This window comes from Bactrocera neohumeralis, chromosome 3 (assembly GCF_024586455.1).
Source record: "Bactrocera neohumeralis isolate Rockhampton chromosome 3, APGP_CSIRO_Bneo_wtdbg2-racon-allhic-juicebox.fasta_v2, whole genome shotgun sequence".
NCBI lineage: Eukaryota > Metazoa > Arthropoda > Insecta > Diptera > Tephritidae > Bactrocera > Bactrocera neohumeralis.
The window spans coordinates 77,437,392-77,455,625 of record NC_065920.1 but is presented as its reverse complement, the minus strand read 5'-3'; the positions used below and the strand labels follow the sequence as shown (position 1 = coordinate 77,455,625).

General features: G+C 38.4%; 3 protein-coding genes across 8 annotated transcripts in view; 2 read left to right on the top strand and 1 right to left on the bottom strand.

Annotated features, from left to right (window-relative positions):
- LOC126752490 (cGMP-dependent protein kinase, isozyme 1) overlaps positions 1-739 on the top strand; it is a 52,464-nt gene extending 51,725 nt beyond the window's left edge. For both annotated transcript variants that reach the window (XM_050463322.1, XM_050463321.1), the window contains exon 10: positions 85-739. In XM_050463322.1, the coding sequence (XP_050319279.1) occupies positions 85-247 (163 nt within the window). In that variant the 3' untranslated portion in view covers positions 248-739. The remainder of the gene's footprint in view (positions 1-84) is intronic.
- Positions 1-18,234, top strand: part of LOC126752492 (lysosomal alpha-mannosidase) — a 155,784-nt gene that overhangs the window by 136,695 nt on the left and 855 nt on the right. Inside the window, exons 2-9 of one of the 5 annotated variants that reach the window (XM_050463325.1) lie at positions 11,103-11,463; positions 14,537-14,907; positions 14,967-15,172; positions 15,278-15,414; positions 15,508-15,641; positions 16,342-17,021; positions 17,088-17,302; positions 17,367-18,221. In XM_050463325.1, coding sequence (XP_050319282.1) covers positions 11,311-11,463; positions 14,537-14,907; positions 14,967-15,172; positions 15,278-15,414; positions 15,508-15,641; positions 16,342-17,021; positions 17,088-17,302; positions 17,367-18,221 — 2,751 coding nt within the window. In that variant the 5' untranslated portion in view covers positions 11,103-11,310. Of the gene's footprint in view, positions 1-11,026; positions 11,464-14,536; positions 14,908-14,966; positions 15,173-15,277; positions 15,415-15,507; positions 15,642-16,074; positions 16,209-16,341; positions 17,022-17,087; positions 17,303-17,366; positions 18,222-18,234 lie in introns of those variants that run through there. The other 4 variants (XM_050463327.1, XM_050463326.1, XM_050463324.1 and 1 more) reach the window with 4 other exon arrangements.
- LOC126752493 (lysosomal alpha-mannosidase) lies at positions 2,638-8,294 on the bottom strand. The gene is made up of 8 exons (XM_050463328.1): positions 8,051-8,294; positions 5,858-6,042; positions 5,620-5,805; positions 5,218-5,557; positions 5,025-5,158; positions 4,354-4,964; positions 4,023-4,291; positions 2,638-3,885 (listed from the first exon to the last, which is right to left on the bottom strand). The coding sequence occupies exons 1-8, from the start codon at positions 8,138-8,140 to the stop codon at positions 2,692-2,694; spliced, it is 3,009 nt and encodes a 1,002-aa protein (XP_050319285.1). The 5' UTR covers positions 8,141-8,294; the 3' UTR covers positions 2,638-2,691.

Below are 18,234 nucleotides of genomic sequence, written 5' to 3'. Positions count from 1 at the left end.
GAGACTATTTCAAATGAATATATAGTTTTAGTATGCAATAGCTCTTCACAATCTATGTATACTAATTATTTGTCCTCCATTTAGATGGTTCCTCGGCTTCGATTGGGATGGTCTTGAACAGCAGCTGCTTATACCGCCATTCGTGCGCCCTATCGCGCATCCAACGGACACAACATACTTTGATAAATTCCCCTGTGATCCCGAGGAACCGCTAGACGAGTTCTCCGGCTGGGATGCGGATTTCTAAAGCACAGCAAGCGTTTTTGCAATAGCAACGAGTGCCTTACAGCAGCGGAGCTTCATGTTTGCCCAAGTTATTCGCATTGGTCACATGCTTTTCGTTAAATTTCTGACGATGACTTTTTCCTAAAAGCATTTCTTAACAAATTCGGCTTAAAGGAGATCAACAGCGACTTCGTATAAATTTTTTTCTAATGTATTAGTAGTAGTAAGCACTTTGCACTGCTAACTTGCATCCATGTATTTTCTAACTGTGAACTTTCATACATATATACATGGCTGAAAGCTTAGTAATAAAGCGATAGCTATATGTAGTACACATACATGCACATATGTGTGTCTAAAATATGAAAATTAAAAATAAACTTTCTTTAGCTTTAACCACTAGCACTACAATTATAATATTTGCTCAAGTATTTTGTATGAGAAATTGCAATGAAATTGTGTGCCTTGTTTTATAAGTAAACGAAATACAATTAGTAGCATAGTCTCTAAAGAATTATAACGCTATTTTTATCCACACTCTTCGTAAAATTTGTTAAATATTACATTTGTCTATACATACTAATGCATATTAAATGTGAGTGTTTGTTAAGCGAGCTCAGCTTAGAAAGATTAATGGCTGCGGCTTGAAACACAAACAAGTTTTTAGCTTAAAAATTAACTTTTGTAATGGATTAGATTTTTAGTTTTAGAAGCTTAGTTTAAGCATCTTAGCATACAAAAAGCGTTAGTCAAATACATACATATATAATGTAGAAATTAAAAAACAAAATAAATAATTTTTTTACTGGGTCGGTATTGAAAACTTCCATCAAGCGCCGAGCTTCATGTGATCGCCACTAGACATCGCAGCCGATTGGAAGTTACACCACGACAACGCCCCGGCTCACACCGCCTTTCTTATAAACAGCTACCCAACCAAGGCCGGCACCACAAAGCTTCTGCAGTTGCCCTACAGCTCAGATGTAGCACCCCGGACTTCTTTTGTTTCCTTACCTGAAACGACAGAGGGGATCCAAGCAGCATACACCTCTGCTCTCAAGGCTATTCCACAGAACGCCTTCCTTAACGCCTTCAATGCTTAGAAATCGAGCTGACAGCGCTGCATCGACGCAGAAGGACGCTATTTTGAAAGTTTTTACAGAATTCTAACGATTGGTTCAATAAATTCTTTAAATCGACTCAGTCCTATTTCTTTTCGGACTCAACAATTGTACTTGTTATCTACATCTAACAGTAAGTCAATAGATAGATAGATTGAACTTTGAAGAATGCACTGCAACCTGTGGTATACTTATTTGTGCGCTCTCCTGTTAACACAACGCTTTACTTACTCCTTCGTTAATGTTTGCAATGTGTTCTGTCGCCGGACTTATTTACGCGATAGCCTGACTCCTTCTTCTTTCAACTGAGGGGCAATCTAAGAGTATGTGCTCCGTTGTTTCTGCTCCTTGGTTACAAAAGCGACACAGATCCGTTGAGCAGTACCTTAATCTGCGCAGTGGACACCATAGCCAGCAGCAACCTGTATGAAATCCAGACAGTCTTTATTTTTTTGGGAAGAGCGATTAGTTTCTTTAACTGTTTTGCATCGAACTCGCTTGTCGAAGCCAAAGGCGTTTACTACTGGCCTCTTTCTCTAGCTCCTATCATTTCACGTGATAGTATTTTTCTAAAATAATCTCAGCACAACTGCTAATGGCATAAACCAAAGCTTGAAGAATGCTTCGAAACCAGCTTGGACAGTGATTGTTCAACCCCAATTCCATCTGCCGTTTTTGAGCCGTCATTAAATTATGCCCCTATGAAGGTCCTCCTTAAGGTTGGAGTCCTCCCATTCAGTGAGACTTTGATAAAAGTAAATGGGAGATCTCCAAAGAGATTATGTTTCCGAGCTCTTAATATCGTGTTCTCTTTGGCGGCTACACATATGCTATAGTGGTCCAATTTTAACAATATGTTGGGAGATTGTAACGTTGCCCTGAGCAATAATCTATGCCAAATTTGATCAAATCAAAGATTTGACTATACCAGAACAAGATGATATTTTGATCGGTCAGAATAAATAATACAGTGACTCTATACCGGCGGTTCCGACAGTTAATCAACGCCTTAAAGAAAAAAGAACGTGTGTAAACTTTCTAATAGATGTTTCAAAGACTAAGTTCGCGTACATACGGACAGACAGTCGGACATGACCAAATCGATCACTTAAAAGGATAGCCTCGGAGTTCCCTATTGTCTTTTACTTTGTGGCAAACTTAATATAACTTGCTCTGATTAAAAAACTCTCTTACAATGTCTGAAGAATCGTATACCCTAATTTTCAGTTCACATAGTTAAGGAGACTAAATCTACGATTTAAGTTGTATAAATAATATCGAAACCAACGAATTTTATTTTTTAGTAATCGTTCATGATAACTCAGCTTTTTTAACAGAAAGCACTTTATTTCCATTTAATAATAAATGTACGTATCTGCATGGGATTCAAAACAATACTGAATTTGCTCGCCGAGTCCTTCTTCTTCGCTGAAAGTGGCGTGTGTGAGGATTTGTAATACTCAGGTTTGCGAACCTTTGAACCTTCGGGCTGGAATTTGAAGCGACTCATTTCACTCAAACTTAAACTGCCATCCAATGTAGTCTCGCGTATCTCCTCGCCGCCCAGTTGATCGAAAATTGGACGCAAATTAAAAGTCACCGAAGCAGACTCAGTTTTGTCCATGATATGCTCCAAACGTAATAGACGCTCTTTTGTGCCGAACGGTTCCAAAGTTAGTAAATGTACATTTTGCGCCACATCAAAAGCAGAGACTTTGGGCACCTTCACATTGCTAGCTCTTGAAGCACTGCTGAAGAATTTCCAGAAGGGTAAATGTAACTGTTGCTGCTCGACACGTTCATAGCGTGATGGTGCATCCTTTACTTTACCCAACACGAGGTAAACTTTGCCGCGTGCCACCAGACCTTGACCGAAAGCAGTCTCATTCAAAGCCTCACCAACGCCGAAGGCATCATCACGCAGCAGTCGACGATGCAGCATCAACTCAAGTGCGCCATCTTTCAAACTACTGCCACCCTGCGCACGATCATTGAGCAAGGCAATACGTTTCGTTGCGTCCTCAATGGCAATGCGTGCTGTCACTGGGTAATAATTACCCGAAACGGCTTCAGTCATATTGGGTTTAAAGTATTCCCGTTTGTTGCGCTCACGACGGAGCATTTCACGACCATTGGAGTCGGTGTAGAAGACACCATTCGATTTGATGCTGCTGTTGAAGCGTGTGATCACCTCCTTGCCGATATTGTCATTAATCGGTATCGGGCCGACGAGCCATTCGAACTCGACACGATTCACGCCTTCGTAAATACGAATCACCTGAGACACCCATTGATTGAAGCGTTGATGTACCTCCTTAACTTGTGCACCCTCATAAATGCTGAAGCTGACGGTGCTACCAATTAATATTTCAGTGCCATTGGGACGGAAAATATAAGCACCGGAAGAACGATTCTTGAACTCGGCATTATTGCCAGCTGCGCCATTGTAGTAGTAGAAGTCCTGACGTATGTTCTCGGTGACACCATTCATTTCAACCTGATTGAGGTGACCTGTGCCGTCAAAGGTTAACTTTACAAGCTAAAGAAAGGTACGGGAAAGATTTTTAATTTGAAAAGTAGTGCCATATTGTGGAATTGGAAATAGGGTGCAGTGATGAATGAGAAAAACAATGAGACTGCCCTACATCCACCCGTTACGTTCTCAGCCATACTTACAGAATTCTTAACAACGATCTCTGCTCTTGATTGAATATCCAACGGACTAGCTTTTTTAGCCTCTGAAATATTTTCGTCTTCCCACGCATTTAGCTTCGCTCTTGCCTGTTCGTCCACACTTCGTCGATTAATTCTCTTCTTAATATAGTAACTACGCAATTTCTCCACATAAGCCGAGAAAACGAGCTCATGAGTTGCATGCTTAGGACGGAAACTGAGCGCCTGTACTTCACTGGGGACAGGTAGCAAATCGGATTGGACCACACGACCTTGAAGATAACAAATAAAAATATTACAAGTTCGTAAATATTGGAGAATCCAAATTACTTACCAGCATCGTCGGTCACTATGTAAGCCTCATTCTTCACCGGCACGCGTACATATTGTGTCGAAGGTCGCGCCAGTGGGTTGAACAAAGTCACCACCACTTGATTTGCGCCATCTTTGGTGAAGTCGCAAACACTAATATTCAGTTGCAGACAGCTGACAAATTCACCACTTGTGAGGTTGGTTAGTTTCTGCAGTGCCGAACGAGCATTCGTCTGCGCCGACTCAATAGCAGCAGTCAGCAGACGATCGTAGTCTTGGGCAACATGTTGTTTCTCAGTGCCAGTGATGGCATCATGATGCTGCATTACGCCCATGGCATGGCGAAGCTGATTCAAATTGTCATCCACACTGGTTCCGGTGAGGTTCGCGAGCGTGGTGAGTTGTTTAGTTACCTGTAGAAAGTGATTTCCATCGCGTTCGAAACGTTTTTGCGTTGGGCGTGAGCTATAATAACCGGTCCAGTAGCTATGCCAATCAGTGGAGTAGGGAAAGAAGTCCTGCGTTTTTGTGGGCCAAGTGAGTGGCTCTTGATGTATGGCTTTGAGATAACAAGCGGGTGTGGAGTAAAATAGATTCACTTTTGATCCAACAGACTGACGCTCATTGGCATATCTGTGAAAAGGGGGGAGTTCTGTTATTCAAGCGAGTTTAAGCAAATTAGTTTGAGTTTACTTTATCAACTTGTCCATATTCTTGAAATTAATCGCCGCGTTCTGATAATTGAAGTCATCGCCCATGGGAATGAGTACATGTGAAGAACGATAGCGCGCCGTCACATTTTGTATGTATTCAATGAATGTGTTCACCTACAATTTTTACAACGTTAAGAACTTACTCATTTAAAAGATTCGTTAACTGGTATTACCCTTTCTATTACATTGTTGTCATAGCTATCACCATCAATGATGGGCTCATCGGAACAGAGTGTGTCGAAGCAAAAGCTTGGTGGCGCGGAATAATGATTATACAACAGACCCGTAAAAAGTTCGGATCTTTCAGCCAGATCAGCACTAGCTTTCCAAATCATCTCAGCTGTCATATTGTTCATACGCTCCCTCTTATCGAGCCAATCCATACGTGCAAAGAATTGACCATCAAAACCCATTTGAGCAAATAGTGATGCCATTTCACGCGAGTGACCGAAGGGATCGATTTGCCAGCCGACATGCGGACGTCCGCAAGTGCCGAAAAGTTCCTGAAGTACTCTATAAGCAATATTGGAAATTACTGCATATATATTTTGGATACTATCAACGTGTGGACTTACTTTAAGCCAATGGTGAACTGATCCACCACTGACTGATAATGCACTGCCGCCTCATCGTTCATTGACCAAGCGCCACCGGCAAACTCCAAGCGTCCACCATTTACCAGCGTCTTTACTTTCGCTTTTATATCGGCATTCTGTTCGTTGTACCATTTAAAGAAGAACGCAGATTCGACATAAATAAAGCTGTGGAAAAATAATTAAAATTTATTTGAAGAAAAAAGTTGTCAATTTTTACCGCCGATTAGCATCCTTCAACAGCTCCTGTACCACATTGTCGAGAATATACTGCACGCCTGCTCGTTGTATGCCGTTACGTGATCCATAGTAGTACTGATCAACAGTTTTTAACCAGCCTACATCGTCATGGGAATGTGGTACCAAATGGACATTGATCATGTTGGACTTTCCCGCTGGACAGTTCTGTGAATAGTTAATGAGATTTCTTGATGTTAGTACGATTTTAACAGGGCTTCAATCAAGAAAGTTCATATATAATTGATATGGTTATATGTTTTTCAATAGCAGATAGGAAAATATTTAGAACTATAGAAGCCTCGCAATATATTTTAAATATCCGATTATCCACTCTTAAAACAAAGCCTGACGAACCGCCACCTAAAAAAAATTGGTTTGACTGCCAACGGACTTGTTTTGTAAGCAACTGATTGCGAAGTCAGCTATTAAACTCTGGTAACCCTCCATATTAGTTGTCAGTAACAAAAGTCATTCTATGATGCTTAGTAAGCTCCCGTTTCTACCCAAAACCACAGGTTTTTGAAATCCCTAGAATCTAGATTTAAATTCGGTCACCAATATTGCCTTCCCTTCCAGAGTAGTGTAGAAAAGGGGCGAGGTGGAGAAGGACGCAGGTATAAACATTCATACGGATGGGTTCAAACTAGGTAATCGAGTGGGAGGTGGTGTCTTTTCAGCAAAAATAAATACCAGAAAGCTCTCCTGCTGATATACATGGTCTAACATAAGATCCACCCATAGCAGTTCTAGCATCGTAAACCACAACAAAGCATGACTCATAACAACGAGTGGTGCCTTAGACTGAGTATTTTAGAGTATGTATAATATCGTTAACTTTTGACAACGATACCCCATCAGCTTAGTTGGTTTGCTCCCAGCAGTTTTTTCCGCTACTCAAGCAATAAATTAAATTTTATTATCACGATCATTGATTATATTTGTTGACATCCTTAGTGTTTCCGCAGATAAGCATTTAAAAAAATTTGTTCACAAAAAATATCGAACAAAAAAAGAACAATAATAACTCCATACACTTACCTAAGATAGAATACGCAATCAGTAATATTTTAATATCAATATTATAGCACTTTAAAATCCCCTTCAAAAACAATTAAAATTTATTAGCCGATAAGACATTCTCGCAGATTTCACCGGTATAATACAAAAGTTGTTGAGTTAAAAAGCAATAAAATCTGACAGGTTGCTACCTGTTTTGGTTTGAACACTTGAGATAATGGTGCAAACGGACCTATTGACTAAAAATCTGTTTTCCATTACACATAGAAGTGATAAGCCTAAATGTTTGCCATTTTTAAATGTCGAATGGATAGTATATTCATTTAATATGAAGTATAAGGTAGTCTAAAAAGTATTTTCGTATTTTGTCAATAGATGTCGTTTCAGTCGTACATATGTATGTATACTAGCTCCAGTGCCAACAATCACATTGTGTCATACCATAGTCTCGGAAAGGGGAGATTTTGAGCTTCTTTTAACCAAAAAAAATTATTCAGTTGGTAAAAAGTTACAGCTGTACAAAAATGAGTGAAAATAATGAAGAAATTCGCTATATTTTGAAATTTTTGCTTAAAAAAGGGAAGAATGCCACGCAAGCCACCAATGAAATATATGAAGTTTACGAAAACGATGCTGTATCAGTTCATATAGAACAATGGTTCGAAATACAAATATACGAAAGGACTTTTTCGACTACCCAATATTTAGTTTTCCAAATCTTGCAGGTCTATTAAGATACTTAAGATTCCCCATGAAATGCTTGATGGAGCTTTTTTCTTGATGAGTGAAACCGAATCTAAGCCATGACTAATGGTTGGCATATGTATACATATTTACATATTCTTGACAAAGCTCATATTACTTGAGGCCTCATCGTACGCTTGACAATTCATCGTGAAAGTCAACTCCCTAAGAACTACATAACAATCCTGTCAACTTGACTTGATTGGTTCAACAAAACTAAATAGAGAGTACCGAAGTTACTGCATCTGTTTACAAGATTGTTTCTATGGAAATATATTTACGTTTTCTAGCATACACACAGCAGTGATTCTAAGAAGCGCTTTTTTATCACTATAGCTCAAGCCTTTTTGATGCGGTTCTCTCATTTCTTCTTACTCAAAATGTATGCAAACACATAGAGTCAACAACTCACCGCATAACCGCATGCAGCGTGGACCGGCTGCTTTCGCAAGACCACAGCGAACACCACAAAAATTGTGGCTAAACCACAAGACAGCCGCATTTCACTTGAGTAAATTACAACTTTTTTCGCACAACAACAATTTCTAAATTTATTTTGACACACTGAATCGCCGAGCTTATGCTTCAAATTACTCAGAATTACTGCTGTACACTGTTGCTCGGCATCAGCCAGAGAAACCTTTTTATACACAATAGGTGATCTTAAATAAAAACTAAAAGCAGTTTGCCATATCGCTTAAGTCCAATAGAAGTAAGATAGGCATGAAATTGATTGATAAGAAATCAAATGAGTAGTGCTGGAGTGAATTGACCAGCGACTCATTTCAATTGAGTGTGGTGTGAGAAGAGACGAGCCAATAAGTATTCGAGCTTGTTCTTTACAAAGGAATATAAAACTCCGAGCGTAAGTTGAATAAAAGTGTTGCTACGTTTGAGTGTTTACAGAAAATGGAAGGCCCAAACAATATTTTTCGTTTACATCTCATGAACGAGTAGTAATGAGCTCGCAGGGAAGACGATTGATTAAAGAAATTAAATTTTGAACCTGAATGTGCTACCTTAACATAGAAATATTGTGATTTTTCTAAATCTCCATCAGTTCAGCAATAAATTATAAACAAAATAATGATAAAAATTATGATTTATTAATTATTTGTGATTTATTTAACGTGATATAAAATTATTTATAATAGTTTTGGTAAAGTAAAATTTGAAGATTTGCCATGAGGTTTTCGGCGTTCTAAACCAGAAGAAAGAAAATTATTTGTTTCTAAAAAGGTAATAACATTTTTTTAACAATTTAGCAATATCAATAATCACAGATGAGAATACTTTAGAGACCCCTGGTGCATACCTCCTTAAATGCCAGACAACAATGCAGAGTGGAGCGTACTTACAACCAGCACTTTGAGATTGCAATTCAGATCAGTTAGCAACCAAATATTTGTTATCAAACACTACAAGTGCATTAGTTTTTCAAAACAATGTAATATGTAAGTATGTATAAAATCAATCCGAAATAGTTGATTTATTCTGAGAACAATTAATCAAGCAGCTTCATAAAAATCCGACATACTTACAGATATGTAAATGCTACAAACGAAGAGTGAATGAAAAGTTAAAATTTTTTCTCCAAAATTTCAGAGTGAGAATCTCAGAAGAACACTACTACATACATTCTTTCGTTTTTTGTAAGTGCTCTAAATACATGAGAAATTACGACCGGCTGCTTAGAATATTAATAACTGACCGAACGAATGGCGATGAGTGGACACTCGTTCATTAATATGTGGGCTCAATTAAAGACTATTTGGAAACTCAGATATACAAAAATATGTATGTATATACATATATACATACCTATTTTGAATAAAAACAGCTGAACAATGTTTAAAATTAATATAATAAATTATAGCTCTATGTTTCTTTGTTTATTAACAACCATAGTTTAGCGCAAAACAAGCGAAGAAGACTTCCAAATGTGTATAGTTTTCATCACAACTATCCGATGTCAACAATTAGCAGAAATTATTTATATTTCTACAAAAAATAAGCAACATTAAATTTGTATGTACAAACATTTATGTATACACAAAATCTGTTTTGAGTACGAATGAGTAAGTGAGCAAATACAATGATAACCGCAAATTATTGCAAGTAAGGACGAGACGGTTTTTAGTCGGAACATCGAATTATAACTATTTTACACCGCAATAGTGCTCTTTCATTCTACTCTACTTGAACTTACATACATATGTATTACTTATCAAATCATAATCAGTAAAAATTAATCCAATATTTTTCCAATTGATGGCCTTATGTTAATAACAACAATAGCACTTAATGTCATTTTACACATAACACCCGCGAAAACTGCCAGCAAGTGTATAGGACACGCTGAAATTCTCTCCTGTTTCAACTGCATTTTTGAAAACTTGGATCGTAGAGCGTACTTGTAACAGCTTTTTCTCTGCTCACATACCGACAAAGGATATTTGGATAGCGAGCCTTCGCTGGAGAAGAAGAACAGTGAACTTTTTCGCGGATGGGTCGAAGATAGGAGGGAAGGTTAGAGGGGGTAGTTTTCTATAAAAAGTTCACCGTCAATCTAAGCTTTAAGCTACCGGACCACTGTATGTAGTGGTTTTCAGGCTAAATTGACTGCTGTTAAGTTGAAAGTAAACGTACTACTGAAGTAGTATCTCTTTCAGGGAGGTGAGCATTCACTCCGAAAGCAGAGCGGCAATACCAGCGATAAGTTCGCTAAGTACATACATATTACTACACCAGCAGACTCGTTTAGGAATCTGGTCATCCGTATCGGAATCAGTTGCTACTGTAAAGCAGATGAGCTTGCCAGAGCGATTACCTTTGCGCCATTCACATCGAAGTGGGACCGAGTTACATCACCACTGGCATCCTTCGTTCTAGCACTGGATCAATGAATGTCGTGTGTGCTTAACGTGAGCTGATCAACGACACGCTCCTATGCGACTGTAAGATCCTAGAGTAGAACGCAAAAATTCTAGTGAATTACTTGCTCGTCGAAAATTTCATTGAGTCTTTGGTCAATGGAAGAAGACGCATCGATAATGACTTGACAAAAGCAGGAGAGAGCTGGCATTAAGTAATAGAAAGTATATTATATAGAATTGAAAAAGCAGCTATCTTCCTACCTCTGAGGGATAAAATAAACTAGTAAAACTTTTTTAATTAATGTAAATCAAAGAAAGCTTTAACACTTTTTTTCAAGCCTACATCAACTACATATTCAATCGCCGCAGCAACGCAATGAAATCCCAGTTTGAAGTGAGTACTTACATAGATGACCAACTCATTTCATATATTCTAACTCAAACACTCAAATCGTCATTGAGTTATTCTCTAGGTCCAGCTCAGGCTACCGGCTATTTATGCAAATGAAAACGCGTTTAGCGGTTTAGTGTGCGACCGTGATTTCTCGAGTGCGCTTAAGAACGTCGTGACCGTTCGTTAGTGGAAAGTTAAAGCGCAACAAGTGCGCACAAACAATAACAAAAACCATAATAATAATCAATTTTATCAGCGGCTTAAGTGAACTTTCATTATTCAACTTTTCGTTTTATTTTGTGAGATTTCCAGTTCTGTTTTGGTGGCTTGTAAGGTGTGCGTGTGTGTACGCGTTTTAGAAGCTACAAATTCTATGTGCGTGCCATTGTGTTGGTGAACAAAATGCATTCAACTGCAAGTAGCTGCCCATTCGGCAGTACCCTGAAACTTTTTATTATTTTCTTCTTATGTGCGCTGCATAACAACTTGGGCGAAGCGCGTCCGCAAAGTGCAGAACATGAATATGTAGCGGTCGGCAAGAAATGCGGTTATGAGGTGAGTGATAAGAAAGTGCGATGAATACCTATGTTTGTATATAGTATTACTTATGTATGTATATACATTTATTTGTTTCAAATTTATTTGACATGTATTCATATGTAGATACTTTAACAAATACAAGCTTGTATAAATTAATATTTAAAAATATATAATTTTATCTTTTGACAAGATCTTTAACTTCGAAACATGGAATTCCAATATATGTAAATATATATAAAATATAAAAAAAAAATTATTCGATTTTTTTCTATGTTTGCTTACCTCGAATTCCCACTTATTTACGATATCCAAATATTTACCTACATGAAAAAGAACAATTACGAGAAAAAAATGGAGAAAACCATAAAAACTAGACGCAAAATGATCAGAGAGACATCAGACTAACTCAAAAGAGCTTCAGCTTTAATGTTCGATTCGAGAATAAATACCAAAATTTGAAATTATTTGCTCACTGAAGTGTTCTCTCAATAAATCCATTGATTAATGCGATGTGTGGGAAGTGGGGCCTTGGGGTCTTGTTGAAACCAAATTTTGCCGAGATCACAAGCGTCAATTTCAGGCATCAAATAGTCGGTTATCATGGCGTCATAACGGTCGCCATTGACGGTTCCGTTCTCAACGTTATCATTTTTAAAGAAATATGGACCGACGATAAAAGCGGTTCACAAGCCACACCAAACTATTTTTTCTGGATAAAATGGGGGCTTTACATCTCTTCAGGTTTCTCTTCGTCTCATATGTAGACATTTTTCTCTTTCATACCCATTGAGTCAGAAATGGGCCTCATCTTTAAAAAAAATTTGACTCGAAAACGTCGGATCTTCTTGGAACTTTTCAAGACCCTTAGAGCGAAGGTCAAGCGGCTTCTGTTCTTGCACAATTGAATTTTGTACGCTTTCAATTTAAGTCCTCGACGTAAAATGCGCCAAGTAGTTTCATACGTCAGTCCGAGTTGCTGCGAACGGCGCCGAATCGACTCTCCACGGTCTTCGTGTACACTTTCAGCTACGACTGCTATATTTTTTTAACTGGTTGCAGGACGTTTTCAATTCGATCAATATTATTCTATAATGAATGTTGGGTGATGGTGTTTCGAATAAGGCGTTCAATTGAAAAAAGTACCTCTAATTGTATCACCCGTTACATACATATACATATATGTGACCTGGTCTACGGAAAGGGGGCTTAGGTGTCAAAAAAAAGGAGAACAATTAATGAGATAACGAGAAACTGACGATTACTTTTACAGCTTTTCCCAGAAAACTAGTTTTCGCACGTTAGCTTCCTTTTCGTAGACCAGGTCACATATATATATTAGGTGTAGTAAAAAGGAATCGAAGACGTCCCTATTAAATTGAAGGGTTTGTTTAGCTAGTTTAAATGATCCGCTTTTGGTAAAATATGAATTGTTTTGTTTGATAACTTGCGTCATTGACTATGGATAGAACTGGTGCCAATCACTTAGTACTAGGTCCAGAATGTAAGATGAAAGCATAGGGACCACGAAACAAAGCTCCCAGAACCTTTGACGAGTCACAATGGAAGTACGTAGGTTCTCACTGGAACTCAGCTCTCCTCCCTTTGGTATGATCTGGCTACTTCAGGACACTTGCCAACCTTAGGCGATCCAATTGTTTACTGTACAGGTCCGAACGAAAGTTCTGCCTTAGGTTGCTTAGTACGAAATCTTACCTTTCTGAGCCATACAACGTAACCTGATCACATGTTTATACGAGATAATGGATTTCGTTTTACTGATATGTTTTTATAGATCATCAGGCACGATTCCGATTACTTTGGCGGAGGGGTAAAAAAACCGAATTTCCGTATAAATGGGGTATGTACGGATAGGGGAGCTTCTCCAGAGGAGGAATATCCAAAAATAATGTAAAAATTACTAATATTTTTTAAAATATTCACGATTAAAAGGTCAAAAATTTGCACAAAGAAAACAAGTTATTTCTCTATGTTTCACTAAATTTTTTCACATTTTTTACTTTGTATTTTTAAATACACACTCCAAGCTTTGAAATAAGCTCACATTTCACTTTTATTTTGCTATATTTTACCTAAATTTATTAATTTAAAAATCACTTAGCACACTCATCGTTGAAAAGGTTAGATTGTTTACAATTATGAGGAAAACGAGCCTTGCCACATCTTAAACAATAAATATGTAGGATTTTTAACAATTTTTCTTTCTTTGTTTTATTGAGTGATTCTTTTTTTCTATATTAACTATAAAAAAATACTTTTACATACATATGTATATGTGTAATACATGATTTATGTGACTGAAGTACTTTCGCGAAGTACTCCTTTCTGCGTTGGCGGCCTTCGGCCGCGCTCTAAAAAAATAACTCTGGCCGAGCGAATACCCGGGGTGACTGAAGTACTTTCGCGTAGTACTCCTTTCTGCGTTAAAATTAAAAAAAATATATTGACTTTTTGTTATAAAGTGGTGAAAGTGGTTATATTCTTTGGTTATTATGCACTTATTTTCAAAAAAAAATTTAAGTTTTCGTTATAAAATTGATAAATTTTGATTATTATTTCTGTCAGCGATTTCCATTTATTTTTCATGATATATTAGTTTGTATTTTAGGTGACGATATGTGTATTATTATATTTAAAACATGAGTTTTGGATATAAAGTGGTTATATTTTACGGTTATCATGCACTCATATTGAAACAAAATTTGAGTTTTCGTATTTTACTGTATACTTTACACTTTATTACGCAATATTATTGTATAATATTCCTAATACATGTATAATAATTTAAAAAAGAAAATATCCATATGCACGAATAGAGGAATTTTCACATATGAATAAAGCAAAATTTATACCAGGGACAAAGGAATTATATAATATAAATAAAAAGCACTCTTAGCTTATTGACCATCATAACCACGAAAGACATTCCAAATTCGATTTCTCATTTATCTGAAAGTGTGAAGCGTTCCAAATTAATTGAAAAATAATAATAAAATGATTTATATATAATATTATTAAAAGCGATATGCAATTATACCAATATCGTTTCTTTCAAAACTCAACGACTCAGAGCTGCCCCAAAACCCAACCCAATATGTTGAATGTCCATCTTGTGGCACACACTCATGATGATGTGGGCTGGCTCAAGACCGTCGATCAATATTATTATGGCAGCAAAACGCTGATACAAAAAGCCGGCGTACAATACATTTTGGACTCGGTAGTGCATGAACTGTTGCGGGATCCCGAAAAACGTTTCATCTATGTCGAATCGGCATTCTTCTTCAAATGGTGGCGCGAACAGGAACCGGAACTGCAGGAGCAAGTGAAAATGCTGGTAAATGAGGGGCGTCTGGAGTTTATCGGTGGCGCTTGGAGTATGAATGACGAGGCAACAGCGCATTATCAAAGTATAGTCGATCAATTTACTTGGGGTTTGCGGTAAGCGTGTGTTTCAAGCATAATTGATTAAAGTTTTAACACCAATTTGTTTATTTTAGGCGCCTCAACGACACTTTTGGTGAGTGTGCGCGTCCACGCATCGGCTGGCAGATCGATCCGTTTGGGCACTCACGTGAAATGGCTTCAATGTTTGCGCAAATGGGTTTCGATGGACTCTTCTTCGGTCGTCTCGATTATCAGGACAAAATGGAGCGTTTGACAACCAAAACAGCGGAGATGATATGGCGCGCCTCGGCCAACTTGGGTGCGTGTCTTGGCTATGAATATAATTTTTTCTTCTTTGAAAAAATTAAGCTTAAAAAAAAATAAAAATAATTATTTACTTTTATTAATCATTAATATTTTTTAGAAGATTCATCCAAACTGTTCACTGGTGCTCTATATAACCAATACCAGCCACCACCCGGGTTTTGCTTCGACATACTTTGCGCTGATGAACCGATAATTGACGCCAAGCATAGTCCAGATAATAATGTTAAACGCCGCGTAAGTTAATCACTATTTTAATTTGTAATCACAAGTTTTAAAAGGAATATACATAATTGAACGTGTAATCTAAATTTCGAATACGTACTTTAGGTGAATGATTTTTTGAAATTCATTGATCAACAAGCACAATTTTATCGCACTAACAACATAATCATAACGATGGGCGGCGATTTTACTTATCAGGATGCTAATGTCTATTTCAAAAATTTGGATAAACTTATAAGGTTTGGCAAATATTAAGAAATAAATATATATGAAACATACATATATAACAAAAAGCAGTTGAAAAGGTTGCTGAAAGGCTCAACAAAATTTGGTTTAAATCTTTTCGTTATAGTCATGAAATCGTTTTTCAATACAAAAATTTTAGAAACTCCAGAAATTTCTCCGACTTATCATCCAAGGCATCTCTTACATAGAATATAATAATATCATCAAATAGTTTCGCGTGCTAACTTTTCGATTAATATTCCAATGCTCGTTAAAGTCAACTTAGGGAGCTCGCAGAGTGAACGCTTAAAGCCGAGTCGAGCGCAAATTCACGAGAGTGGAAGCTTAAAGCCGATCCACGTGAATTTATGCTCGGCTCGGCTTTAAGCGTTCACCCTGCATACACCTTTACGCTTTGAGTTGCTCTCATAACATCATATCTTTTAGGTCGATGAATTCATCGCAATTTCACGCAATATGTCCAAGGGCTATCGCACCGATAATATACTCGTTACAATGGGTGAAGATTTTCACTATCAAGATGCGAATAGCTGGTTCAAGAACCTCGATAAGTTGATCAAGTGAGTAGAAAGCCGCTATAAAACGAAATTTTCAGCAACCTTCATCAACTTTGGCGAGATTTATAAAATTCTAATCATTCATCCCTGTAAAATAGTAAAACCTGGATCACATGCTTTTTCCAACTCTTCACAGATACACAAATGAGCGGCAAGTGAATGGTTCCAATGTAAATCTTCTTTATTCGACACCTTCTTGTTATCTGAAGTCTCTGCATGACGCCGGTATAAGCTGGCCAACAAAAGATGATGATTTCTTCCCATACGCCTCAGATCCGCACGCCTATTGGACAGGGTACTTCACCTCTCGGCCCACCCTAAAACGTTACGAACGCGTTGGCAACCATTTTCTACAAGTTTGCAAGCAACTCACCGCCATGGCGCCAAATACAGCTGGCCAGTTCGATCCACATCTCTCATTCATGCGCGAAGCAATGGGTGTCATGCAGCACCACGACGCAGTCACCGGCACCGAGAAGCAAGCGGTTGCTGCAGACTATGCGCGCCATCTGGAAGTAGCAATACGTGCGTGTGCCACTAATACAAAAGAAGTCTTAAATCAACTCACTGTGGACACAGCGGCTTCCGAAAGTGCTACAGAGTCTGGAAGACGAGAACGCAGATGGGCTACTGGTCCTAAAAAGGAATATACATTTAAATTCGAAACGTGTACACTGCTCAATATCAGTTCGTGTGCAGTACCCGAAAAGGCTGACAAATTCGTTTTGACTCTGTACAATCCACTGGCTCAAACGGTTTCAGAGTTCGTGCGTATTCCGGTACCGGACGTGAACTATGAGGTTAAGGATTTCGATGGTAAATATGAATCTAGTTACTATGATTGACATAACTAAAATGTGTACCTTCACATTTCTTTCACAGACGTTACAATGGAGACGCAGTTCTTACCAATTCCTGCACCTATACAAGATCTCAATTTCCGAAAATCAAGCGCACTTTATGAACTTGTTTTCCTTGCAAGCTCACTGCCACCGCTGGGTTATAAATCTTATTATATAACAAAAACAAGCGGCAACGGCATGAAACCTGTGCCAGACCCCGCAAATAAGTCGAGTTTCACAAGCATAGGAAATGAGGTAAGCTAAGGATCTTAATATGTTTTTCACGAAGACTCACCACTTTTCATATTCCTTATTTCAGTACATCCGACTCAACTTCGATACAAACGGCTTTCTAGTAACTGTCACAGCCGACGGCATGACACGCATAGTCAATCAAGAGTTTGTGTATTACGAAGCCGCTATAGGTAACAATCGTGAGTTCCGTAATCGTTCTTCGGGCGCATATATTTTCCGTCCCGCTCACGATCAAGTCCGTTCGATTTCATTACAACCCAAGCTCAAAATCTATCGTGGTAATCTAGTAGAAGAGGTGCACCAGTCATTCAATGAGTGGGTCAGTCAAGTGGTGCGCGTCTATCGACAACAGCATCATGCCGAATTTGAATGGCTTGTCGGGCCGATACCGGTGGACGATGGAAGAGGCAAAGAGATTGTTAGTCGCTTCAACTCGGACATAGATTCAGCCGGTGTCTTCTACACTGATTCGAATGGTCGTGAAATGCTTAAGCGTAAGCGAGATCATCGCGATACTTGGAAGGTGAAATTGTTGGAGCACACCGCAGGCAACTATTACCCCATCACCACGAAGATCGCTTTGGAGGATGATAACGCACGTATGGCCATACTAACGGATCGCGCACAAGGTGGCAGCTCTATGGGCGCTGGCTCTTTGGAATTGATGGTTCATCGACGTTTATTGCATGACGATGCCTTCGGCGTTGATGAAGCCTTGAATGAAACCGCTTACGGAGAGGGTTTGATAGCGCGTGGCACACACTATCTAATCGTCGGCTCATCGCAGAAACAGCAAAGTCCAACGACACAGGCAATTGAACGTTTCACGCAGTTGCGCAAACTATTACCTGCCTGGAGTTTCTTCAGCGATGCTGAGGATATAGACTATGCGGACTGGCGTGAAAATTTCACTAACATTGTAAGTTGCTCTT